Source organism: Gymnoscopelus braueri, assembly GCF_963280865.1.
Source record: "Gymnoscopelus braueri genome assembly, chromosome: 4".
Lineage (NCBI taxonomy): Eukaryota > Metazoa > Chordata > Actinopteri > Myctophiformes > Myctophidae > Gymnoscopelus > Gymnoscopelus braueri.
In genome coordinates this window covers 33,839,291-33,867,108 of record NC_137605.1, presented here as the reverse complement: position 1 = coordinate 33,867,108, position 27,818 = coordinate 33,839,291, and the positions used below count along the sequence as shown (strand labels likewise).

At 38.4% G+C, this 27,818-nt stretch overlaps 2 protein-coding genes across 2 annotated transcripts; both read right to left on the bottom strand.

The window, feature by feature from the left end:
* Window positions 1–169: 169 nt before the first annotated feature.
* LOC308083353 (B-cell receptor CD22-like) lies at window positions 170–27,818 on the bottom strand. Its single transcript, XM_080425647.1, has 16 exons — window positions 27,790–27,818; window positions 27,368–27,460; window positions 26,483–26,539; window positions 24,977–25,234; window positions 24,535–24,795; window positions 5,534–5,785; window positions 5,133–5,396; window positions 4,714–4,974; window positions 3,608–3,859; window positions 3,207–3,470; window positions 1,999–2,259; window positions 1,588–1,851; window positions 1,168–1,458; window positions 892–973; window positions 427–454; window positions 170–315 (listed from the first exon to the last, which is right to left on the bottom strand). Exons 2-16 carry the CDS (start codon window positions 27,420–27,422, stop codon window positions 205–207), a joined length of 2,961 nt encoding a protein of 986 aa, XP_080281773.1. The 5' UTR covers window positions 27,423–27,460; window positions 27,790–27,818; the 3' UTR covers window positions 170–204.
* LOC308084487 (B-cell receptor CD22-like) lies at window positions 18,348–20,303 on the bottom strand (the record flags this gene model as incomplete). The annotated part of the gene is made up of 5 exons (XM_080427151.1): window positions 18,348–18,714; window positions 18,828–18,855; window positions 19,326–19,407; window positions 19,639–19,929; window positions 20,072–20,303. The coding sequence occupies 5 exons, from the start codon at window positions 20,301–20,303 to the stop codon at window positions 18,604–18,606; spliced, it is 744 nt and encodes a 247-aa protein (XP_080283277.1). The 3' UTR covers window positions 18,348–18,603.

Here is a 27,818-nt window from a genome sequence, read left to right as displayed (position 1 = left end):
CGATACTTGCCTCACATTTACTGTCATACGTAAATAAATTTACAGTCTAATCATCTATGACAGTGTACGTTTTCTATAAAAGAAATCATCAATTTAACAATCTAGTTGATTTGAAATTTACAAGCTGCATTTCAGTGTCCAGGCAGCAATAAAACACCTGATAAACACCTGGTCTATGTAAATGTAAAGAGCTTCACTCTTTCTTTACACGTTGGATTCCTCTTCTACAACCCTGGTGTCCTGATCAGCAGAGGAGATGAATCCTCGCCTACGACCCCCACTTTCTCTGATGTTTACATAATCTTGACTGTCTTCCTGAAACATGACAAGTAAAAAAAGAAACACACATTTATAATCTTGAATAGATCATATCAAATTCATCATTATAAAATAATTTAAAAATATTAAAAATGTAGCTCTCCTCACTTCTTTGTCCATGCCAGAGTCTTGTTTCCTTTAAAACATGAAATATTATTTTAAAATAAGACGTTTTCTGCAATACTGACAACAGGATATAGTTCAACAGAACAGTGGTTCTCAAAGTGAGGTCCAGGGACATCGAGGCTGTTCCAGGGGGTTCCCAGCAAAATGAGAAACAGTTTAATTTCACTATTATTTCACTGGCAAGAAGTTATCCCAAATGAGAAAATGTATAAGAATGACTATTCAGGTCATATGTTTCTCTCCACTGTCTACACTGTAGACAGTGGAGAGAAACCTATATAATTCTACAACTTTATACTGTAGACTACAGTATACTAAATCTAATGAAACAACTGTGTTTTCTTATGGGGGTCTGTGGTACACAATGCTTTTTAAATAGGTATCTGCTTTCTAATAATAGGGTCCTTGACATATATGTTTAATGAGTTATGATGACATTAAACTCACCATGCCCACAACATAACCAAAGGAACCACCAACACTGCCAAGATCTTGACTCCAATACCAACACGAAGGATAAGACGATGAACTGCAGAGCGATGACAGGATATTAATTACAAACAGAGAAGGAAATTGATCAACATTGTTTTCAGAATATTTGGTTGTTCTGAGGCATCACATATTTTTAAAAGCTCTGTTATATATTCTAGTTTATGTTGCTTGGTTTCAGACTGTAAATTATATCTTATTACAATCATACCTTCCATGTTTCTCTCTACTTACTGTCTGTTATGTCCATCTGCAGCAGCACCTCAGTAGAGTTGTTTTCTCCCAGTGAGTTCCTGGTCTGACAGAAGTACAGCCCAGTGTGGGAGGACTGCAGAGAGGTCAGAACCAGCACCTGTCCTGACCCTACCTGGACCAGGGAGCTGGAACCAGGAGGTTCAGTCCTCTTGTACCAGGTGTAGTTGTGTACTGGTGGGTTAGCATCACTGCTGCAGGTCAGGTTCACACTGCTGCCCTCTGCCAGACTGTCTGGTGGACTGACCTCCACCAACACACTCACTGGTGAATCTTGATATTCAAATCAAAAAGACAAATAACATTTAATCATTAACTAGATGGTATTACAAATTATACAGTATACTCACATTAGACTATGAGAGATGGATTACATTGCAAACATTTTGTTATTTAACTTACAGAGGACATTAATGAAATGAGGTGGTGACATTTGGGATCCATTTTTGTTTGTCACCTGACAGGTGTACTGTCCAGAATCTGTAGAAGTCACATTCTCCTTTACCAGGAGAGAACCAGTGGAGACAGAGCTGTTTCCTCCGTCTCTGTACCAGGTGTAAATGTCTGCTGGTGGGTTGACATCACTGCTGCAGTTCAGAGTCACTTTGCTGCCCTCAATAACTTCTCCTGGTGGATCAATTGATACTGAGGGTGTTTCTGGTCGGTCTATGGAGGAATAAATATCAAAACACAAGTAACATTATACGCTGAATATATGTAATAAATAGGCAACCGGAATTTTCATTAGGGTTGAAAATAATAATGATTCATGCTTATGACTAATGTGGTGTTTAACATTATTAGATCACTTACACTGAACATCTAGAGAGTGTGGTGATGATGTCTGGGATCCATGTCTGTTTGTCACCAGACAGGTGTACTGTCCAGAGTCTGTAGGAGACACATTCCTCTTTACCAGCTGAGGACCAGTGGAGATAGAACTGTTTCCTCTGTCTCTGTACCAGGTGTAACTGTTTACTGGTGGCTTGGCATCACAGCTGCAGGTCAGAGTCACTGTGCTGCCCTCAATAACTTCTGGTGGATCCATTGTTACTGAGGGTATTTCTGGAGGGTCTATGGACGGATAAGGAATGATACACTCAAATAACAGTAAAATATTACCTAAGTGTACAGGAATAGACCAGAGTATTTTTCACTAGGGGTGTCAATAACAATTGTTAATACTTTGAATAATGTGGTGTTTAACATTACACCAGCTATGGACAAAAATGATAAAACACTGGACACTTCACAGTAGGCTATTACAGTACTGTTCTGATCAGAACTGACTGCACTGCATGCACCAAAAAAAACTAAACTAAACATAAAACGTCCTATTACCTTTCCTAAAACCACTTTTCCTTGACCACTATGGAAAATATCATGAGGTCAAGGAAAGGAGAATTAATGAAGGAATCAGGAATGCGTCTCTAAACGCATTATATAATTTCCTCCTCTTTCTCTCTCTCTGGTCATGCATGTTAACCCCCCCCACCCTCTGCCACGTACATGCCTGCACGCTAGGGCTGGTAAACGAATATTTATTCGAATATTGGGAAAATATGTATATTCGAATATGAAAATTAATATTAGAAAAAAAAATTATCAAGAAAACAATGTATCAATACAAAAAACATGTATAAAAAACATGTATCAAGTTATAAAAACTAACAAAATATATGTTTTATTGGATCCGAGAACTTGATACATTGTTTTTTGTATTGTCCCTGTCAAATAAACATTAAAAATAAAAAATAAATGTATACTATATATTCTTTTATAATAATTATAATATTCGAATATATTCGAATATCTGCCAATTTTTAAGACAAATATTCGAATATCATTTCTGAGGAAAGTTACCAGCCCTACTGCACGCGCACACAAAGTTATCTGAACATTTGCTTCGCGCGGGCGCGAGGAGTCCCCCCCGACGCACAGCCCCCCTAGGTATTAAGGACTTCCCGCGCACCTGTTGCTGTCTGTAGTATCTGAAAATCCAAACACTTTAGATCACTTACACTGAACATCTAGAGAGTGTGGTGATGATGTCTGGGATCCATGTCTGTTTGTCACCTGACAGATAAACTGTCCAGAGTCTGCAGGAGACACATTCCTCTTTACCAGCTGAGGACCAGTGGAGATAGATCTGCTTCCTTTGTCTTTGTACCAGGTGTATCTGTATACTGGTGGGTTGGCATCACAGCTGCAGGTCAGAGTCACTGTGCTGCCCTCAATAACTTCTCTGGGTGGATCCATTGATACTGAGGGCATTTCTGGAGGGTCTATGGAGGAATAAATATCAAAAACATACGCTGAATATATGTAAGAAATAGGCAACCGTAATTTTCATTAGGGTTGAAAAATAACAATGATTCATGCTTATGACTAATGTGGTGTTTAACATTATTAGATCACTTACACTGAACATCTAGAGAGTGTGGTGATGATCTCTGGGATCCATGTTTGTTTGTCACTTGACAGGTGTACTGTCCAGAGTCTGTAGGAGACACATTCCTCTTTACCAGCTGAGAACCAGTAGAGATAGATCTGCTTCCTCTATACCAGGTGTAGCTGCATACTGGGTTGGCATCACAGCTGCAGGTCAGAGTCACTGTGCTGCCCTCAATAACTTCTGGTGGATCCATTGTTACTGAGGGTATTTCTGGAGGGTCTATGGACGGATAAGGAATGATACACTCAAATAACAGTAAAATATTACCTAAGTGTACAGGAATAGACCAGAGTATTTTTCACTAGGGGTGTCAATAACAATTGTTAATACTTTGAATAATGTGGTGTTTAACATTACACCAGCTATGGACAAAAATGATAAAACACTGGACACTTCACAGTAGGCTATTACAGTACTGTTCTGATCAGAACTGACTGCACTGCATGCACCAAAAAAAACTAAACTAAACATAAAACGTCCTATTACCTTTCCTAAAACCACTTTTCCTTGACCACTATGGAAAATATCATGAGGTCAAGGAAAGGAGAATTAATGAAGGAATCAGGAATGCGTCTCTAAACGCATTATATAATTTCCTCCTCTTTCTCTCTCTCTGGTCATGCATGTTAACCCCCCCCACCCTCTGCCACGTACATGCCTGCACGCTAGGGCTGGTAAACGAATATTTATTCGAATATTGGGAAAATATGTATATTCGAATATGAAAATTAATATTAGAAAAAAAAATTATCAAGAAAACAATGTATCAATACAAAAAACATGTATAAAAAACATGTATCAAGTTATAAAAACTAACAAAATATATGTTTTATTGGATCCGAGAACTTGATACATTGTTTTTTGTATTGTCCCTGTCAAATAAACATTAAAAATAAAAAATAAATGTATACTATATATTCTTTTATAATAATTATAATATTCGAATATATTCGAATATCTGCCAATTTTTAAGACAAATATTCTAATATCATTTCTGAGGAAAGTTACCAGCCCTACTGCACGCGCACACAAAGTTATCTGAACATTTGCTTTTTAGTAAATTAAAAACTCACAGTGAACATCAACAGTGACTCCAGGTGAATTGCCAGAGGCAATTTTGTTCTTTGCCTGACAGTAGTATATGCCATTGTTACTGGATTGGATGTCAGAGATGGTCTTTATTTTCCACCATGCCACTGCAGTGTTGTCTTTGATAATGATGTAGCTCTGGATTGGTGGATTTGAACCAGTGCTGCTGCAGGTGAAAGTGACTGAACTTCCTTTGACAACATCTCCAGGTGGACTTACTGAAAAAATGACATTCTTGGGACCATCTGTTGGAGAAACGTTTATGTCACTTTAAAAGCCCTCTTTATCATTTATCAATAATTGAGAAATCTGACAAAAACACAGTAAACCCCATTGAAAAATAAATATGCTGTTGTTTTGCTGTCTGTAGTATCTGAAAATCCAAACACTTTAGATCACTTACACTGAACATCTAGAGAGTGTGGTGATGATGTCTGGGATCCATGTCTGTTTGTCACCTGACAGATAAACTGTCCAGAGTCTGCAGGAGACACATTCCTCTTTACCAGCTGAGGACCAGTGGAGATAGATCTGCTTCCTTTGTCTTTGTACCAGGTGTATCTGTATACTGGTGGGTTGGCATCACAGCTGCAGGTCAGAGTCACTGTGCTGCCCTCAATAACTTCTCTGGGTGGATCCATTGATACTGAGGGCATTTCTGGAGGGTCTATGGAGGAATAAATATCAAAAACATACGCTGAATATATGTAAGAAATAGGCAACCGTAATTTTCATTAGGGTTGAAAAATAACAATGATTCATGCTTATGACTAATGTGGTGTTTAACATTATTAGATCACTTACACTGAACATCTAGAGAGTGTGGTGATGATCTCTGGGATCCATGTTTGTTTGTCACTTGACAGGTGTACTGTCCAGAGTCTGTAGGAGACACATTCCTCTTTAACAGCTGAGAACCAGTAGAGATAGATCTGCTTCCTCTATACCAGGTGTAGCTGCATACTGGGTTGGCATCACAGCTGCAGGTCAGAGTCACTGTGCTGCCCTCAATAACTTCTGGTGGATCCATTGTTACTGAGGGTATTTCTGGAGGGTCTATGGAGGAATAAATATCAAAACACTCAAGTAACATTCGCTGAATATATGTAATAAATAGGCAACTGTAATTTTCATTAGGGTTGAAAAATAACAATGATCCATGCTTATGACTAATGTGGTGTTTAACATTATTAGATCACTTACACTGAACATCTAGAAAATGTGGTGATGATCTCTCGGATCCATGTTTGTTTGTCACCAGACAGGTGTACTGTCCAGAGTCTGTAGGAGACACATTCCTCTTTGACAGCTGAGTGGTCGTGGAGATAGATCTGCTTCCTCTGTCTTTGTACCAGGTGTATACTGTTGTGTTGGCATCACTGTTGCAGGTCAGAGTAACTTTGCTGCCCTCAATAATATCTCCTGTTGGATTCACTGATATTGACGGCCTCGCTGTAAGGTCAAGAAATGAACATAAAGAGCCATTGGTTATTCATAATCTCTTCATTTTGTTTTGTTACGGGGCCAGAGCTCAGCTCTGGACCTGTTTTAAGATTGGCAGTATTCCGTTTCTGCCACTTTTCGCAGTTCTGGCTGAACCGTGAGGTCGCTTTTTACGAAACTTGGCCATATGGTAGATGGTCATGAAAAACTATCAAGAAATAATTCTCACAATCTTTCGTCAAAAGGTGGCGCTATAGCAAAATGCCAACTTTGAACAGGTACAACTCATGCCCTGTTTGACCTACAACCCTCTGACTTTTGACCTCTGACCTTTAGATCTCCCACCATTTTGAATTATATGAAAAACAGTTAAAACCTATCTCCTCCTGGGATTTTTGAGTAATCTGCACGAAACGTTTTACACATGAACTTTGGACCTATGCCGACAAACCTGTGCAAAAGATTTTCCATAAGTGAAAAAATGAAGCTTTAATGAGCCAATGAATATTGCAGTTTTATGACAATTATTCATCTGCCCCTAACACATACATGCAGACTCACATTTCTTTGAAACTTTGCGGTAATGTTGAGGGTCATTCCAAATATCACTGAAACCAATCTTACTCCAATTGGTCAAAGGGGGGCGCAAACTGAAAATGCAAACTTTAAACAGGCAAAAGTCATGCCTCGTTTGGCCGACAGCCATTAAACCTTCTTACACATGTGCCTTGACTCATGAGGAACACATGTATCACGTTGACCAGTAAGCTCCGCCCTTAGATTGTCCGCAATTTTGAGCAGTTTGAAAAACACTTAAACCCAGGATTTTTCAGCTATTTGTGTGAAACTGTATCATCAGTGTCATCTCCTTTTTCACAGGTTCTTGTCTGTTGGTCCAATGGCTTCTCCCTTAAGTGAGTGCCTCACGACCGCAAGGTTGCCGGTTCAAGCCTCACTTGATGCAGACTCATTTAAGTTGAATTGCAAAAAACATGACTGTATCAATGAATACATGTGCAAACAGTAAAGATAACATGAAATGCTTATTTGAGAGTATGTTTTTTCAATGTATGATGTACTTCATTGTGAAAAAATACAATCTCACAACTTTTCAGATAGCAACGTTTTGTGAGCTTGTAGATCGGCTGCTTTCACTGGTTTCGGTTTCGAGGAGACATACAATTTCTCTATTGGTAAATGGTTTGTGAACGAGTGATCTTAGTGTTAGTGTTAGTGTGAATTCTTTTTTCACTGGTTCTGGTCTGTTGGTCCAATGGCGTCTCGCTTCAGCATCAGCCTCTGGATCCAAGGTCGCCAGTTCAAGCCTCAACTCTTGCTGGCTACTTTTCAATTGTATCGCACAAAACATGACTGTATCAATTAATGCATGCGCAACTGTTAAAGGTAACATGAAATGCTTCTTGGAGAGAGTATTTTTTGCAATATATGACAAAATTGTGAAAATAGCCGATCTACAATCTCACAACTTTTCAGATAGCAACGTGTTTCTGAGCTTGTCTCTTTTTTCACAGGTCTTGTCTGTTGGTCCAATGGCTTCTCCCTTAAGTGAGTGCCTCATGACTGCAAGGTTGTTGGTTCAAGCCTCACTTGATGCAGACTCATTTAAGATGAATTGCAAAAAACATGAATGTATCAATGAATACATGTGCAAAGGGTAAAGATAACATGAAATGCTTATTTGAGAGGGTATGTTTTTGCAATGTATGTAGCCGATCTACAATCTCAAAACTTTTCAGATAGCAACGTGTTTCTGAGCTTGTAGATCAGCTGCTTTCACTGATTCACTTTTATCTTCAACAGACAACCTCAGCCTGGACAAAGCTATAGCACTATAGGTAGTGTTGCAGCCTGTCAATCCGAAGGTTGAGGGTTTGATTCCTGTTAATGGCAATAGGTTGAGACGTCCAATAAAGATAAGATAATTCCTTTTAACAGGACGTTCATGAAAGTCCTTGCGGGCTTGTTTCCAATGAGGGCCTGTGAGCAATTAGGGGTTAAGAGTCTTGCTCAGGGACAAATTTCATTTCATCGACACATATGCTGACGTGTCCTGGAATCGAACCTGGGGCAACCAGGGCTTCTGGCTCCCTAGGCGGGCTCACTAACCACTCAGCTATGGCCGCCCCAAAATCAATCTATTCTGCTTCCATCTCTCTCTCTCTTCAATCTATTCCGTTTCCATGTCTCTCTCTCTCTCTCTCTCTCTCTCTCATTCACTGGCCCCGTATTATCGCTGCTTGCAGCTATATTTCCCTATTGTATTCTACTTATTTTTATTTGTCTCATAATTACTTACAGTAACTGTATTTCATAATCATTTGTATCTGACCATGTTGGTCTATTGTCAAGATAAATAATTTATTGGAAAGATATTGAATTGTATTCTGCAGTGTGGTGCCTCTGCCTCAATGTTATTATGTTAGTTTTGAATATTGCATTCCTTTTTATTTCGTGTATGTTTAATTCAACAAAATAGCACAGCTCACATGCATGCTCGTAGCAGCAATGTAGCAGCTATCTTTCCTATGTTTTTTTTTTAAAAGTTGGCTACTGACAAAGACTAAAACTAAGGATATTTTCTCTATGATTTTAGTTTGTTTCAATACAGTTTCAGTTAATTGTCGTTTTTGTTATTTTGTTATTTTTAGTTAACTATAATAACCCTGCTCTGCTCCTGTGATACTACAACTCACCACTATAAACACCTGCAAAAAATATATATAATAATGATAATTGTAATAATAATAATAATGATAATGATAATGATAAGGGTAATGATAATGATAATGATAATGATAATAATGATAAGGGTAATGATAATGATAATGATAATAATAATTTAAAAAAATATGTAAAAATATTTTGATTATGTGATTACCAATTATAATAATGTGAGATAATAATTCTGGACATATCCTGGTATGGCATGTCAAATAGTTGAAAGTAAGTAATCCTCATTATTATTATTATAGAATAGAATAGAATATAATAGAATAGAATAGAATGTTATCAAATAAAATATATGTTTTACATATTTACCTCAACAATTTTACATTTATCTGTACATTAATCACAACATTTAACTTGCTGTTTGAAACAGGAATTTACTTTAGATATTATTAATCTTCTATGAGGTACACATTGTAAATAAGAAACCCATCTCCAGTTGTGGAATCTGACTTTTTATTTAAGTAAAAGTAGCAATACCACATTGCACAAATAATCTGTTAGTAAAGTCCTGTATTCATAATAATTAAAATCGTAATAATTCATAAATAATGTATAATAAATAAAGTATTCAAAACATGCTTAAAGTGCTCATCATGCACAATGTCCCATTTAGTTTGTCAATATTTTTAAGCATTTTCAACCTGTCTACAAGCTTGCAACCCGCGCATCGTGACGTGTTGTGAGCTTGTAGATTGGCTATTTTTTAATAGATGAAGTATAAAATAGGGCTTAATTGGTTAATGTATGTAACTAATGTTTCAAGTAAAAGGGCTACATAAAAATTACTTGAGTAAAAGTACAAAAGTATCGGCATCAAAATATACTTAAAGGGTAAGACCACTTTGGTAGAAATTTAATAAAAATAAAATAAAAATGTCAACTTCCTGTTGATTTTACTATTTGAAGATCTGAATCCGGATCCGCCGATCCAGTCCGGGTTTTCTACTTATTAAAAATGGCAAAATCAACAGGAAGTTGACATTTTTATTTAAAAAAAAAACAGTACTGGGTTTGGTGATGTTCTATATTGTCTGAATCAACTTTGTTTGCGTTAGTTTTTGTGCTAAAAGAGTGACTTTGAGAGCAGTTTTACCGTACAATGTAAGTCAATGAGGAGCATATTTTGAATTATCAATTTCTAATCAATGGAGCAATTATTTTTTATTTCTTGCCCACCTTTGGAGTTACATCATGGCAAGGTAACTACACAACCCAAACCTCTACCAAAGTGGTCTTGCCCTTTAAAGTCCTCCTTATGCAAAATGTTGCACTTCACTTTTTTCTTGTCTTTTAAGATTTATCAACATTTTTTAAAATAGCAGATCTGCATGCTTACAATGCATCACATTGTGAGCTTGCAGAGCTTCTATTTTCAAACAGCCGAAGTTGAAAGCAGGGCTTAAAGGAATAGTTCACCTATCAATTACACACCCCATGAAGCCTTGAATAAATAGAGATCAAATTATTGGCTTAGGAATGCAACAAAAACAAAAACATCTGCATGAATTCAAGGCTTCATGGGGTTGATAGAAAACAAGTAATTTTTTGGGTGAACTATTCCTATAAGTGGTTAATGTTTTGTAATAATCCTATCTTAAAATTGGCTAATGGGATGGCCAGCTGGCAGGCGGGCGGGCAGTGTGAGGGCCTCAAAGCGGCCCGAACTCATAAGTAATCTACCTCTAGTAATCTAAAGCTGCAAAGTAACTATTAACTAAAGCTGTCAAATAATTGTAGTGGAGTGAAAAGTACAATATAATTTGCCTCTGAGATGTAGTGGAGTAGAAGTATAACGTATCAAAAATGGAAGTAAGTAAAAGTACCAAAAAAAGTACCGTAATTGAGTAAATGTACCAAGTTACTTTCCATCACTGTCAATTTCAAACTCTCCTTACCAGGTACCAGGATCAGAATGTCTAGGATCACACTGATTAGAAGCCACATCGTGTCCTGAGGTATCAGCATCAAGTAACTGCAATGCAAGACACACACTTCACAACTAACAAATGTACTATACTCTGTTCTGCAATATGATGTGAATACATCTATGGGTATACTGACTTACTGAGTGTCACCAATACTAACGTTATATTTTAATATTTAATTGTGATATAAAATCATGTGGTTTCATCAAAAGTTTAACATTTTGTATTTGTACCACTTCTTCACTAGCATCTCTGAATGATTTGAATTGAAAGATGAATGTGACCTCATGCGATGTTGTCAAACATGTATCAGTATAAGATACAATCATGTCAATCAATGTATCTAAATCCTCATTGTTACTAAATTACAGTGAGGTAATCCAGTCATACTCACTTGTTTTAGAGCTTGTCTGTCCAGTATGAGTCATTAACAGTCAAATAGACATTCTGATAACTAGGTCAAGACACACAGCCAAAACTAAAAAGGGAAGTATAGGTGAGAACTGCTAGAATGTGTTTCCTCTCTTTACATATTACTTAGTCATTAGCATATGTGTTCACTATGTAAAAATGATTTTTTTAAATGTTGGGGGTGATCATAATTCTCGGGGGAGAATACTGAATTAATCTAGATTTTTAAAGGATAATAAACCACAAACAGAGTTGGCCATTATAGTGAGTAAATATATCTAATGTTACATCTGTATTTATTGACGTATACTGTCTACTGTGCACTATTTACTTTTACTCTCATTCTGTGCTGCTGTGACCCCCTGAATTTCCCGCTCTGGGGATTAATAAAGTGTTAACCTATCCTACATATGGGGAGGTGGGATAAACCAAATATACTTATCAAACCTCTGCGATTGGGGACAGGCAAGTTAACAGAATGACAATGCTTACAGGTACGTATGTCACTTTTTTTAAGCAAATAAAAGAGTATTAAATCAATGTACTTTTAATTGCGGTTATTACAATTCAATTTTTCCATGTGATGTGATGACTTGGGATAGTCCAACACCAAGGTCAAGAAACATTGAAGTGGATATAAAGGCATTTCAAAACCAAAGTAATATAATTAATGTACAGTACTGTAAGTAATACAAAACAGGGAAGGGGTGTTGTTAAATACACACCCTCACTCCACACAAGTTATTTGCCAGAACTTGAATCTGCTTGTTATGGTGCCACCATGAGGCCGATTTGAAAAGTTTGGGTGGAATTTCTTCCTTGGCCTAATGTGAGGCATTTTGTTCAAAACAGGCCACTCCTGCGAACTTTGGAAGCCAATTTTAGCCAATCAGGATGGAATATGAAAAATCTGACAGATCTGTCTTGATCACATGACTATAGAGGGAGTGTGCGTGCACAGTATCATGGCGATCGGTCCAACAGTGCCGGAGATTAGCTGCTCACAGACAGAAACACACACGGACGGACAGACATGGGCGAAAACAACATAAGTACACAACAATGAAGACACCTTTCAAATCAACTGTAATTCAAATGATAATGTTTATTCATTAGTGCACTTTCAGTAAAAAACAAACAGCAATGGTACGTCACAAAGATTACATTACTGGTAACAGTTGCTAAACCACAGGTTTAGTCCAATTCAACCCAGAACATATTACGGCCCTCCCACCTTCAGGCGGCTAACGCAGTAGCCATGTATGATATAAATGATGTGCATTATACAGATGACTCATCTGTAAGGGTTGATTATTAAAGCTTTGAATGATGTAAACTACTTTATATTCTCTCCTTGTGGAAAAAGTGCTTCTACTGTACTTCAGTGGGCTCCGTTTGTCTCAGGTGAGTAGAAAATACAAAATTGTAGTTTATTGTATGACACTAAGTAAAGTGTGTATGTATGTGAATCTGTTTTTACTAATGTAATTAAGAAATGGCACAGAGAAGCCAGTCTTATTAAACAGACCAAAAGTGTATACTACTAGACTGTATATTGATAAACATATTCCTGCAGCACGTGTGTGGGAGTGAACAACTACAGTGTGTGCGTGTGCAAGTAGGTGTGTGTGTGTGTGTGTGTGTGTGTGTGTGTGTGTGTGTGTGTGTGTGTGTGTGTGTGTGTGTGTGTGTGTGTGTGTGTGTGTGTGTGTGTGTGTGTGTGTGTGTGTGGGTGGGTGTGTGTGTGTGTGTGTGTGTGTGTGTGTGTGTGTACACAGGCAGCACATTAGAAACAAATAGATACTTAAATCCATTTCTCAACGTACCGACAGAACACTAGGTAACAGAACTGAAGCCAAACTGTCCATGGCAGCAGGATGTCCTCTCTAACAGCACAAATGTTTTGAGTAGGTCTGTTGACAACGTACTCACAGTACCTAAACAATGAATGTGCTAGTACAGGTCAAAAACCATGTACTCATTAGTGATACTAAACAATAGTCATAATTTAACAGTACTGATATGAAACACAAAAGAGTAACAACAGTAGTGAAGACTGGTCTGGGAAGCTGAGCTGAGTGTTAGATGCTGTACGAGCCATGAACTTACACAGCAAGTTCAAAGACGTCAACACAAAAAGGTGCTATAAATGATATATTTTGTTTAAAACAAAAATTATTTTATTAAAACGTCAAAGTCTTCAATTTTATATTGTTCAATTTTTCTTCACTTCCAATTTCACATGTTTTTCCTGTATCGAGTTCTCTCTACTTATCGGATTCAATTGATTTTCTGTTTACTAAAGAGCTGGAGAGATGGGAGACCGCTGTTACTGAACACAATACAGTGCAGTGATGAATCTGGGAATATAATAATAATAATAATAATAATAATAATACATCAGACATATATAGCGCTTTTCTAGTACCCAAAGTCGCTTTACAAAACAGCTTTAAAAAATGTATTAGGAGCAAAAGAAAAGAAAACCTTAAATGGCTAAAAACAATAAGCTAAGATTAAGAGGAAGAAAGTGAGATTTGGTTTGGTTTAGGCAGGGAAAGCAAGTCTAAAAAGGTGGGTTTTGAGGGAGGCTTTGAACACGGCAAGAGTCCAGATGCCCCTTTGATGTGAGGTGGGAGTGGGTTCCAAAGGGTGGGGGCTGCAACTGAAAAAGCCTCGTCACCCCAGGTGCGTTTGTTTGTTTTTATGGGGAAGTCCAGGATGTTTGCGTCGCCAGATCTGAGGGAGCGGGAGGGGACGTGGCGTTTGAGGAGGTCAGAGAGGTAGCGGGGTGCCTGGTTATTGAGGGCTTTGTAGGTGGTGATGAGTATTTTGAAATCTATTCTATGTTTTACTGGGAGCCAGTGAAGGTCATGGAGGACTGGGGTGATGTGGTCTCTGGATCTGGTTCTGGTGAGGAGGCGGGCAGCAGAGTTGTGCACATATTGAAGTTTTTTGAGTACTTTTGCGGTGGCACCATAGAGGAGGCTATTGCAGTAGTCGAGTCTGAAAGTGATGAAGGCATGGATGAGGGTTTCTGCAGCGGTTTGGGATAGTGTGGGACGGAGGCGGGCGATGTTTCTGTGGTGGAAGAAGGACGTTTTTGTAATGTGCATGGTTGACGTGGGATTGGAAGGAGAGGGTGGGATCCAGGATGACACCAAGGTTGCGGACTTTGGTGGAGGGGGTGACAATGGAGCCGTCGATATTGAGGGAGAAATTGTGAGTGGAGTGGGTGAGGGCATCTGGACCGATGATGAGGACTTCAGATTTGTTGCAATTGAGTTTCATAGACACTTAACATAGAATATAGACACTTAACAAAAACAAATATCACTACACCCCTTTAGGATTCATGATAAATCAAGCATTATGTTCAGTTGAGAGAAAAACCACACCTCATAAACGTAATCGCACACAAGAAAAAAGTTATTTTCATCTTTCTACATGGCAACCTGCACTACAATGTCGACTAGAGCCTCCAACAGGAGGGAGGTAGGGCGTTCAGACAGTGCAGCCATGCATTGCACTTCTGAAATGAGATAACTGTTTATGATAATAATCTGAAGTTGAAGACTTTACAAAACCTGCTTAGCTCAAGACTCTTAATTTTTGTCTACCATTCCACTGCTTTCCTACAGCCTGGACCATGACTGAGAGTGCTATCTTTTTTGTAAACGTATTTTTGCAGAGTAATTACGGTTGAATTGAATATGGTCTGTTGACAGACTGACAAATATATTAATTCTCATATACACTGTTTATAGACTGTTGAAAAGGGGATAGACACCCTTGTTCTACTGACAATAAGCCACTCCGACCTACTTACTTACTTACAGTATATAGACTGTACATCCATTCTTATTTTCATTGTTGATAGATTGTTCACTCATTCAGAGGTACAATAGATGGGTTTCCTGTTTGTAAACATGAGAGGATGATGCGCGCGCAGTGGAGGGATGAGCCTATAGAGGGCGCTATTACCCGCAGCAGCTCTGGCCATTGTACATTCATAAAATAAATGGTCTTCACCGGGTTTAATGAAAGTAGATTAAATTATGCAGTTTGTAATATCTTCTTTACTCAATAAAAATGATTTGTCGGAAGTTGGATCTGTTTGTATATAATAGCAGCATTATGCCTATTATGCCTATAATAGCAGCATTATGCCTATCTAAATCCCGAACAAAACAACAGAGTGAAGGGCGCTTCCGGTTCGTTCTACCCAAAGCATGCGCAGATTGCGCACTCTGCTCTGTGATGACGTCGTGCGGAAACCCATCTATACAGATATCTATGGCCAGCAGCTCATTATTTTTTTTCTTTTATTATTCTTTATGTTGGTATGGTTCTTCCCTCTGTATTCTTACTTATTCCTCTCCTGTGTTTCATTATCACTGCTGTTGCTGCTATGACACCAGATTTCCCTCTGGGATCAATAAATGTTTATCTTAACTTATCCTATCTTATTTTTAAACAATGTCCCTCCCCCAGATACTCGTGAGCTCACCCCAGACACCAATACAATACACAGTCAGCTGTATCTATAGACTTTGAACAAGGTGGTACACCAGGTGTAGAAGTGGACCTACTACCCTGACCATGATGAGAGATTTGACCACTGGACCCAGGTGGTGTGCAGCAAGCCCCAGATGGGTCGGTGCAACTGGGAGGAAGAGTGGCAGGGTTACGGAGCCTGTGTGGGAATGGCATACAGGGGTCTTCGCAGGAAAGGCGGGAGTAACCAGTGTGTCATTGGTTACAATGACAAGTCATGGAGCCTTCACTGTACAGCCGTCTCATTAACGGCTCTTCATAATGTGAAAAACACCACCATACCGCTCCCCGTCCCCCACTCTCTCAGAATAGGAGTGTATCTAGACAAGGAAGGTGGCACTCTGTCCTTCTACAGTGTTTCCTTTGATTCTCTGAGCCACCTGCACACTTTCAGAGCCCAATTTACTGAGTCATGGACGTGTTCAGTTGGAGGTTACTCCTCAACCAGGCCCCTGTATTCTTCCTGTCCACCGTTGATCATATGGTTTAGTTACATTTAAATGGGATACAATTAGAAAATAAAGATAGACAAGTTATTTGCATTCTTTATTCTTTTTTAGGACCTAGTCAAACATTTCCGGTTTCATTAAATATTGATATAATATTTGGAGGAATGATGGCAAAAAATTTCTTATTTTTTTAAATTATGGAATTATAGTTGCATTAGTACTATTGAATAGTGATTGAAAGAAATGGATGACCAAAGCTCAGAGTATAATAATTGATGTGGGGAATACTGTCAACTAACTGAATTGTCAAGGAGCCATTTTGTAAATTTTGCAAGAAGACCATGGTTGTGTCCGAAACACATACTACACAGTATGCTATTTTTTACAGTATGTGATTACGGCCATGATAATGTCTGGCAAATGTGATTTTATCTTAAAATGTCAAATGGCTCCATTTGACTCCTATCAAACGCCAATATGGTAGAGCTGATTGTGTCCATGATGCTGATTTAAAGATGTAGCTAATAAACAGCCCACTGTTGTACATAAACAGCATGAAACAGAAATTCAGTACAATGTATAACATTTCATAACATATACAATATAATAGAGCTTATTTTCCAATAAGGAACAAAGTGTGTTGCTTATCAGTTCAGTGGGACATGTCTTTTAGTTTACAAATAAGTGACGATTCCTTATTTCAAGGCACAGTTGGCAACCCTAACGTCTACATTAACAGTCAACAAGGCATAATGATTCGATAACACACAGCCAAAACTATAAAGAGAAGTAGCCTACTGTAGAAGTGAAAACCACGAGAATGTGATGTTTCCTCCCTTTCTTCACATATTACTCTGTCCTTAGAGAACAGAATGTTTGTGTGTTAACTACTGATGACTAATTTCCTTGGTATGTGTCTTAATAGTGTGCCTAAAAAGCATGATTTGCTGTATGCAGTAGCAGTAGCCTACAAAGCTATGAATTATTAAAAACAAAACAAAAGAAAATTTGAAAATCTCTAAAATGTAATGTTATTGAAATCATATTAAACTAAGCTAATTAAACAATAATAATTACATAGCTGTATATTCTAATAGCAATCATTGCTATAGTGTTCGTTCAGTAACAGGGGTCTCTCCAAATGCATTTTCAGGTCGGGATACCAATCTTATTCATACAGGATATAGTAAACAAATGATATTGGAAGTGATGACACAAAGAATTGAGCAGACAAATTTGAAGCTGGAGAGACGGGGAAACCCCTGTTATTGAACAAACACTCTATACCAATGATTACTATCAGAATACAGAGCTTTAGTTTTTTAACAAAATATTTTTTATATTTTCAAGATGTTTTATTGTTTTGATTAACAAAATGTAAAATATAATTATTATTGGTAGATCTCACACACAGGGCCACCGTTCACCATTTCAGCATTTCCTTCTCACGAACTGTCAAGAGCTGATTAAGCTGAAGTGTGGCAATAACAATGTGATCTGAATATAAAGCTGTAGTTTATTAAATATGAAATTAACGAAATCATTAATAAATAATACTACTAAATCATGTCCACTTTTTATGCTGACCCAAGTAAAACAAGTAATATGTACAGTAGCTACTGTATTTAAATCTATGTTTAAAATCAACTGGTACATCAACATAACATTAACTGTCCCGACATTGTTTATGATATGAAATTAAGACTATGTTAAATATTAAAGTTAACATAAGAATTGAGTTTATAGTCAACTGGTTTCAAAGTAAATCCTGTCTATCTTGGTCAGATTCCTTGTCTTCTCTCACCCAACATGTCATATTAAATCTACTGTTTACACCAGCCAGTATTATAAAAAATGTATGTTATTTACACCCTGTAAATCATTTTAAGCATGTTTTATTCAGCAGCTAGCCAACTATATAAAATCTTTGCAGAGATGCAGTAACTGAATAGTAAGTAAAAGGACCAGGTGTATAACTGCACCTGGTTTCAGTTTCACACTTCACCATAATACAGCATGACAAAGAAACAGAAATATTTGTAACTAAATCATTCAGTATCAAGTAGGCTAAAGTTGGTTGTTAATATTACCGTAGCTACCATGAACAATTTACTGTGCTCGATACTTGCTTCACATTTACTGTCATACGTATATATTTACAGTCTAATCATCTGTGACAGTGTAAGTTTTCTATACAAAATATGGAAAGAAATCTGCTATTCATCAATTTAACAATCTAGTTGATTTTAAATTTACAAGCTGCATTTCAGTGTCCAGGCAGAAAACAGTCACTGATAAACACCTGGTCTATGTAAATGTAAAGAGCTTCACTCTTTCTTTACACGTTGGATTCCTCTTCTACAACCCTGGTGTCCTGATCAGCAGAGGAGATGAATCCTCGCCTACGACCCCCACTTCCTCTGATGTTTACATAATCTGGACTGTCCTCCTGAAACATGACAAGTAAAAAAAGAAACACACATTTATAATCTTGAATAGATCATATATCAAATTCATCATTATAAAATAATTTTTAAATATTAATAATTTAGCTCTCCTCACTTCTTTGTCCGTGCCAGAGTCTTGTTTCCTTTAAAAACATGAAATATTATTTAAAAAAAAGATGTTTGCTGCAATACTGACAACAGGATATAGTTCAACAGAACAGTGGTTCTCAAAGTGGGGTCCAGGGACATCGAGGCTGTTCCAGGGGGTCCCCAGCAAAATGATAAACAGTTTAATTTCACTATTATTCCACTGGCAAGAAGTTATCCCAAATGAGAAAATGTATAAGAATGACTATTCAGGTCATATGTTTCTCTCCACTGTCTACACTGTAGACAGTGGAGAGAAGCCTATTTAATTCTACAACTTTATTGTACTGTAGACTCTACAGTATAAAGTTGTAGAATGTTGTACTAAATCTAATGAAACAACAGTGTTTTCTTATGGGGGTCTGTGGTACAAAATCCTTTTTAAATAGGCATCTGCTGCCTAATAGTAATCAGTTTGGGGTCCTTGACATATATTTTCAATGAGTTATGATGACATTAAACTCACCAGGTCCACAACATAACCAAAGGAAGCACCAACACTGCCAAGACCTTGACTCCAATACCAACACGAAGGATGAGACGATGAACTGCAGAGCGATGACAGGATATTAATACAAACAGACTGCAAACAAATTAATAAACATTGTTTTCAGAATATTTGGTTGTTCTGAGGCATTACATATTTTTAAAAGCTCTAGAAGTTTAGAAGTTAGAAGTATAGAAGTTATATATTCTAGTAGTTTATGTTGCTTGGTTCCAGACTGTAAAGTATATCTTACTACAATCATACCTTCCAACACATTTTTCTCTCTACTCACTGTCTGTTATGTCAATCTGCAGCAGCACCTCAGTAGAGTTGTTTTCTCCCAGTGAGTTCCTGGTCTGACAGAAGTACAGTCCAGACTGGGAGGACTGCAGAGAGGTCAGAACCAGCACCTGTCCTGACCCTACCTGGACCAGGGAGCTGGAACCAGGAAGTTCAGTCCTCTTGTACCAGGTGTAGTTGTGTACCGGTGGGTTAGCATCACTGCTGCAGGTCAAGTTCACACTGCTGCCCTCTGCCAGACTGTCTGGTGGACTGACCTCCACCAACACACTCACTGGTGCATCTTAACATTATGTCAAAAAGACACATAACATTTAATCATAGACAAGACATTTGTGTAATTTAACAAATATATACACTATATTCACATTAGACTATGAGTGATAAATTGATTTGCAAACGTTGTATTCTTATTTCTTACTTACAGAGGACATTCATGAAATGAGGAGGTGACATTTGGGATCCATGTTTGTTTGTGGCCTGACAGGTGTAGTTTCCAAAGTCTGCAGGAGACACATTCTCCTTTACCAGCTGACGACCAGTGGAGATAGAGCTGTTTCCTTGGTACCAGGTGTAACTGTCTACTGGTGGCTTGACATCACTGCTGCAGGTCAGAGTCACTTTGCTGCCCTCAACAACTTCTCCAGGTGGATCCATTGATACTGAGGGAGGGTCTATGGAGGAATAAAGAATGATACACAAAAAAAAACACTATTTGCTGAGTGTATATAATAGGCCTCAGTATTTTTCACTAGGAGTGAACAACAACAAAAAATGTATGCTGCTAATAATATGGTGTTCAATAATAAAACACTGGACACTAAAGTCATCTATATTAAAATTGCCTGGATCGTGGGTTGACGGTGGACTGAAATAAAAGTAACGTCCGGACTTGTAAGGCGCACTGTTGCTCCGATCCGCACCAAAACTTGGCACAAACACTGTTCAGGGGTCTGCCATGAGAATAGTCATAACCGATCTTACTGGGGCAGGGTCCCCCAGGGGCCACACAGGTGTCAGGGGTCCTCAGGGGCCTGAAAATCTAGTATCTTAAATTCTCTACAAGCACTTCTTTATCATCTCCTCCTCTTACTCAATCTCTTTCTGTCTCTTTCTAAGTGTAATATGAATGGTGGTGATACTATGAACAATACTTGAACTGTATTTATTTAATCAACCTGCTTGAAAAAATTATGCTGCTGTTTTGCTGTCTGTAAACAGAAAGAATAAAATATTTAACAATCCAAACACTTTAGTTCACTTACACTGAACATCTAGAGAGTGTGGTGATGATCTCTGGGATCCATGTTTGTTTGTCCCCTGACAGATGTACTGTCCAGAGTCTGCAGGAGACACATTCTCCTTTACCAGCTGAGGACCAGTGGAGATATATCTTCCTCCGTCTCTGTACCAGGTGTATCTGTATACTGGTGGGTTGGCATCACTGCTGCAGGTCAAAGTTACTTTGCTGCCCTCAATAACTTCTCCTGGTGGATCCATTGATACTGAGGGTTTTTCTGGAGGGTCTATGGAGAAATGAAGATTTATACTGAACACTCAAATAACACTGCAGTATTTGATGAGTGTTTATAAGGAATAGGCAACAATATGTTTCACTAGGAATGAAAACAATTATTTGAATAATGTGACAGACATATATGTGGTGTCTAACAGTACACCAGCTTTGGTCTAAATGATAAAATACTGGACACTAAAGTCATGAATAACATACATTCTCTCAAAGCGATTATTGTCTCCGCCAGGCCGAAAGGCATGGCGAGAGAGTATGTTTTGCCACCTGTCCGTCCGTCCGTCCGTCCGTGTGTCCGTCCGTGTGTCCGTCCATGTGTCCGTCATTCTGTCTGTGTACAGCTAATCTCCGGCACCGTTGGCTTGCTCGGAGCGAAACTGTGCACACACACTCCCTGGATGCCACAGCAGAACCTCTGCCCCAAATTTTTCACATGGGCCTTTTATAGCGCCACCAGGAGGCCGATTTGTGCAAACCATATTTTTTGACAGTACTCCTACAGATTTTGTCCGAAAATCCCACAAATCGGTACACAGTATCTCTATAGTCATTAAACAAAACAAGACTTTCAGATTTTTCATATTCCATCCTGATTGGCTAAAAATGGCTTCCAAAGTTTGCAGGAGTGCTCCGTTTTGAACACAATGCCTCAAATTATGAACACAGCATGCAATTTCCTTGAAATTTTGCACGTGTATTTCCACTATGCCGAGGAAGAAATGCCACTTGAAAAATTTCAAATCAGCCTCATGGTGGCGCTATAACAGGCCGATTCGTGTTTTCACCTATAACTGCACCGATCGGTGTAAAACTTTGTAAGCGCACTCCCTAGAGCCACGGTTCTCAAAGTGGGGTCTGCGGACCCCTGGGAGTCCGTGACGCATGGCCAGGGGGTCCACGAAATATTTCACAGATTAAAAAAAAAATGTTTTGTTTAAAAATATCTTTTGATTAAAAATATTTTTTTATTAAAAAAAATTCTTATTATTATTATTTTCTATGGGGGGGGGGGCTAGTGAAAGTTGCATAAGTTCTTACTGTAATGGTGTATGTGATATGAAATGTGAGCTTACAATAATCACAGTAATCCTTAATCATATTCCATCATATTCAAAGGCTTTTGCAGAGAAATGAGATAGACTCCAGTCACTTTCAAATTAGAGCACTGCAGAGGGCACGTGTATGCGTCTGTTTCCAGCTGACGCTCGTTGACGCTTGTTAATGTTATAGGCATCAGAGGCAATTATACTTTTGCACTGTCAAATAGGTCAACATCTAATCTAAGATTAGTGGGACTCATTCAAATGACCACCAGTGAGTCCCGGGACTCACTTCAGAAGTACATTTCTTAATTTTGATATCAATGAATTGCTGTAATGTTTTCACAATGAATGTATAGGACCTTGTAACTCTTGTTTCAGAGAAGTACTGTAACTCTCTGAAACCACCTGCACTGCATGCATGCCATGCACTGATGTGCTTGCTTGTAGATGTTATACAAAGCCTTCAGAAACACCTATAAAAACATAGAAATGACTGAGGAACCAGAACTAAATACTTTTACTCCTATACACCCATGCAAGATGTAACAAAGAGGCGAGCGGAGGGGGAAGCCAGAAACACGGCTAGTGTGAGAGCAGAAGTTAGGCCAATTGCATTTTAGGGAAGAAAAAAAACAGCCAACCTAAAGGCCAAACCGCACCAATGCAACTAGTCACAACTCCTTGCAACAAAACTGTTTTAAGGTCAACCACACCGATGCAACTCCTTGCAACTGCCATTGGGGTTAATGGTTGCAAGTAGTTGCATGTTGCAACTCCTTGCAACATGCATGGCGAAACATTGTTGTGGATGTGGAGTGGGCTTAAAAGTACTCAGTACTTTATAGCCTTCCTAGAAATATACTCGAGTAAAAGTAAAATATTTGTCTTGGAAATGTACTCAAGTAAGAGTAATACGTATCAAAAAATACTTAATACTCAAGTAAAGTACAGATCCTCAGAATCTGTACTCAAGTACAGTACTCAAGTACATTTACTCCGTTACTGTCCACCACTGGATATCGGAATCGGAAATTAAGAGTTGGACAATATCGGAATATCGGATATTGGCAAAAAAGTCAATATCGAATATCCCTAACAATAAGTTTATTATTTTAAAATTGAAGCACCTACTAAAAGTCACCTTTAGACTGGTCATTTTACACGTCTGTTTTTATTAGGACTGTAGAAGTGTTCATTTTCTGAAGTCTGAACCATTAAGATCAGTTACTTGAAAAGTGTTCTGTCAGGTTTTACACAAAAGCAATTCTATTAAAATTACTATTGGCACATGATTCATATAGTAGTAGTGGTTTCTGTTTATGACTATGAAATGGGTCTGAAAGATTTTGATTGAAACGTTGTTTAATACAAATAGTTCCAATGGCATCTAAATGTACACATGTGGTTGTAAGTATATGCTTATCGCTGCTGCGAGGATGAGGGGGTACCTGGAAAAAGATCTCCCCTCCAAGGGGTACCTGGGCAAAAAGAAGTTTGAGAACCCCTGCCCTAGAGGTCAAAGAAAAACCCTTGCCCTGCATTTTTCACATCTGCCTTTTATAGCGCCACCAGGAGGCCGACTTATGTAAAAAAAAAGGAATGATATTACTCCTTCCGATTTTATCCAAATTTCACGCATATCGGTACACATGATCTCTATAGTCATGTGATCAAGACGGATGTGTTTGCTTTTTCATATTCCATCCTGATTGGCTAAGATTGACAACTAAAGTTTGCAGTAGTAGTAGGCTTGTTTTGAACAAAATGCCGCAAATCATGAACGCAGCATCCGATTGCGGTCAAACTTTGCACGCACATTCACACTATGTTGAGGAGCAAATGCCACCCTTTTAACATTGGCCTGTTATAGCGCAACCAGCAGGTCTTATTTAGCAAAACAAATTTTTGGAACAAAATGCCTCAAATCATGAATGCAGTGTCCGATTGCTGTGCAAGGCCTAAGAACAAATGGCACCCTTTTCACATTGGCCTATTATAGCGCCACCAGGAGGCCACAATAATCTACCTGATCTGGCGGAGACCTGTGCTCCGAGGAGCACTTTTTCTAGTTTATCATCTCTCCCTCTGTCTTTCTCTTGTTACATGAAAGTACAATGCAAACTATGATACTTTACTATGGACAATATGTGAAATGTATGCACACACACACACACACACACACACACACACACACACACACACACACACACACACACACACACACACACACACACACACACACACACACACACACACACACACACACACACACAAAACAATATCATTTGATACTAATTACATTTACAAAACTCACAGTGAACATCAACAGTGACTTCAGGTGATTTGACTGTGGCAATGTTGTACTTAGCCTGACAGTAGTATGTTCCACTGTCACTGGGTTGGATGTTAGAGATGATCCATGTCCTCCTCCGTGCCATTTCAGAGTTGTCTTTGAAAATTATGTAACTCTTTAATGGCGGATTTGAACCACTGCTGCTGCAGTTGAAACGGACTGAGCTTCCTTTGACAACATCTCCAGTTGGACTTACTGAAAAAATTACATTCTTGGGACCATCTGTTGGAGAAGCACTAATGTCACTTTAAAAGCTTCAGCATTAATAAACCATTGAATTGAATTAATCAACCTTTGAGATATCTGACATAAACACACAGTAAACCCACTTGAAATGCTGTTATTTTGTTGTCTGTACAAAAAAGTTTAACATATCTGAAAATGCACACCTTAGTTCACTTACACTGAACATCTAGAGAATGTGGTGATGATCTCTGTGATCCATGTTTGTTTGACACCAGACAGGTGTACTGTCCAGAGTCTGCAGGAGACACATTCCTCTTTACCAGCTGAGGACCAGTGGAGAAAGAACTGCTTCCTTTGTACCAGGTATAGATGTCTACTGGTGTGTTGGCATCACTGCTGCAGGTCAGAGTCACTGTGCTACCCTCAATAACTTTCCCTGGTGGATCCACTGATACTGAGGGTTTTTCTGGAGGGTCTGTGGAGGAATAAAGATTGATATACTAACATAATTGACACTCTGCTGTGTTTACAAGAGTGACTTCAGGCATTAGTGAGGACCATGAAGATAATGTTGAAAATGGGTGACGTGCTCCTTTAAGGTCTACGCCTATTTGCCAAAAAAATTCTGTTATACTGAGCCTAGTAGTCCATCCAGAGAATATGCACGTGTAAGTCAGATCCTCTTGGAACCATGGATTTATTTTCCTTAATTGATTCCTTCAATTAATTCTCCTTTACAACTTTCCTTGACCTCATGATATCTTCCATATACTGTAGGTCAAGGAAAAGTGTTTGTTGGAAAGGAAATAGGACGTTTCATGTTTAGTTTAATTTTGTATTTATTTATTTACTATTCGGATGCACCCAACCATCCCCCCTCTGACACAGAGAGTGCAGGCAGTTCTGATCAGAACAGTATTGTAATATCCTACTGTGGAGTGTACCAGGTAAACTCTACACAGAGGCTGTAGGAAGGCTACAGGAACAGAGCCAACGGATCCTGAGAAGGAGATAAAGCCAGGTGATTGGCTACAAGTATTTCCGTGCCCGATTACTGCAGTCATAGTGAGAACACCTTGCACCTCATTCCCTAGATCAGTGGTTCTCAACCTGTGGGTCGGGACCCACGTGATTTTGGAGGGGTCCCCAGATGACAGTGAAGTGACAATTTAAGGACTTTTAAGACATTTTTAATACATCAAAAAAAGAAAACAAAACAAAGGTAAAAAATAAAAAAGACCATCAAAAGTAATCAACAAACTACTGTATACTGTAACAACTGGTCAAACATTGGCCAAATTGTCAAATAATATAAGAAAGAGGCAAACATTTTGAAAATAGCCGATCTACAAACTTGTAGATCTGCTATTTTCACAATATTTATCTGTGGAACCCAGTCAAACTAAATGCCTCAACTCCTACATTCCAAGTGCTTGTCAGGGTGGGGGTCCCCAGTTCAAATATGATTATTTCTCAACCACTGCACCAAATGACCAACCTGTGTAATGTATATAAGCCCTCAATTTCTGCCCAGGGAGAGAGAGAAAGGAGACAGTGTGTGAGGACCACGGGGGATTCTGAATCATGTAGAATAAGGGATTCTTACACCAGAACCCCCGTTTCCAGTAAAGAGATAACCTTTGTGTCATGTCCTTCAAGGTAAGCCTGGAAAGAAAAGATTTCATTTTGATTTCATAACACCTTTAAAAATACTCTTGTTTACCTGTAGACAAAGATACTGGACTGGGTAAGGTCACTCCCGACCCACCTCTACAAACACCTGTAAAAGACAACAAAGAAACAGCTGTCAAAACAAAGGTGAATTCCCCCCCCGAAAAAAATCATCATAAAAAATAATAATAATAAGATAATAATTCTGATGTTCAGGTCACATCCTATTTATTTATCAAGTTGTTGGTTATAATGTAGCATGTCAAATTTCTGAATGTAGGTATTGACCTCAGGATAAAGGGGGGAAAAAAGTGTTACGTCAATATTTTTGCATTTATCTCTTATCTACACAAGTTGAAAAAGTGATCCGAAGTACCATATTATCAGCTTGTCAGTGTGTTATGTATATGAGTGAAATAGGCTCTCCATCTCTCCGTCTCTCTCTCTCTGTGTGTCTCTCTCTCTCTGTCTGTCTTTCTGTCTCTCTTTCTCTCACCTTTATTACGTGGTTGAATTGAAATAGGCTCTCTCCCCTCTCCCTCCCTCCCCTTCTCACTCTCCCTCTCTCTCCCCCTCTTCGACTCCCTCCATCTCACTCTCTGTCTCACTCCCTCTATGCCTCTCTCTGGAAACCATTGCCTAACAATGTGATATGTGCATGTCCATATTGGGGCATACCTGCATTATTATTGCATTGACAACACATAGTGAATGTCCAGTCCAACTGGGGCATATCTGCTAAGCCGCCACAGACAGACATGCGGATGCGCAACTTGAACTATATATAGTAGAATCTACTATATATAGTTCAAGTTGAGTAGATTGCCTGTTTGAAATTTACACATTTGATTGTACTTTGCAATTTCAAAGTCATTTAGAGAATCTATGGGTGTACACATACACTGTAAATATTAAACTCATTTCAAACTCTCCTTACCAGATAAAATCCAAATATGCAGGAGGATCACACTGATTGTCTTTAGAAGCCACATGGTGTCGTGAGGTAAAAACTGACCCCAACATCAAGGACCTGCAATGAAAGACACACTTCAGAACCAACAAATGTACTGTAATGTCTCTGTTCTGTAATAAGCTGTGAATAAATATATAAGCATACTGAGTCTCAACAATGTTAATGTAACATTTTTAAACTACGTGTGATATAAAATAATGTGGTTTCATTTCAAGTTTGAATTAATCATATTTGGACCACTGCTTTACTTTCATCTCTGAAACTGAATTATTTGAATGGAAAGTGATGCTACACTGCATGTCAAACATGTATAAGATACAATCCAGGCAATGAATATATAACTCATCATGGTTACTAAGTTAGTGAGGTAATCCAGTCATACTCACTTGTCTTAGAGCTTGTGTCTACATTAAGA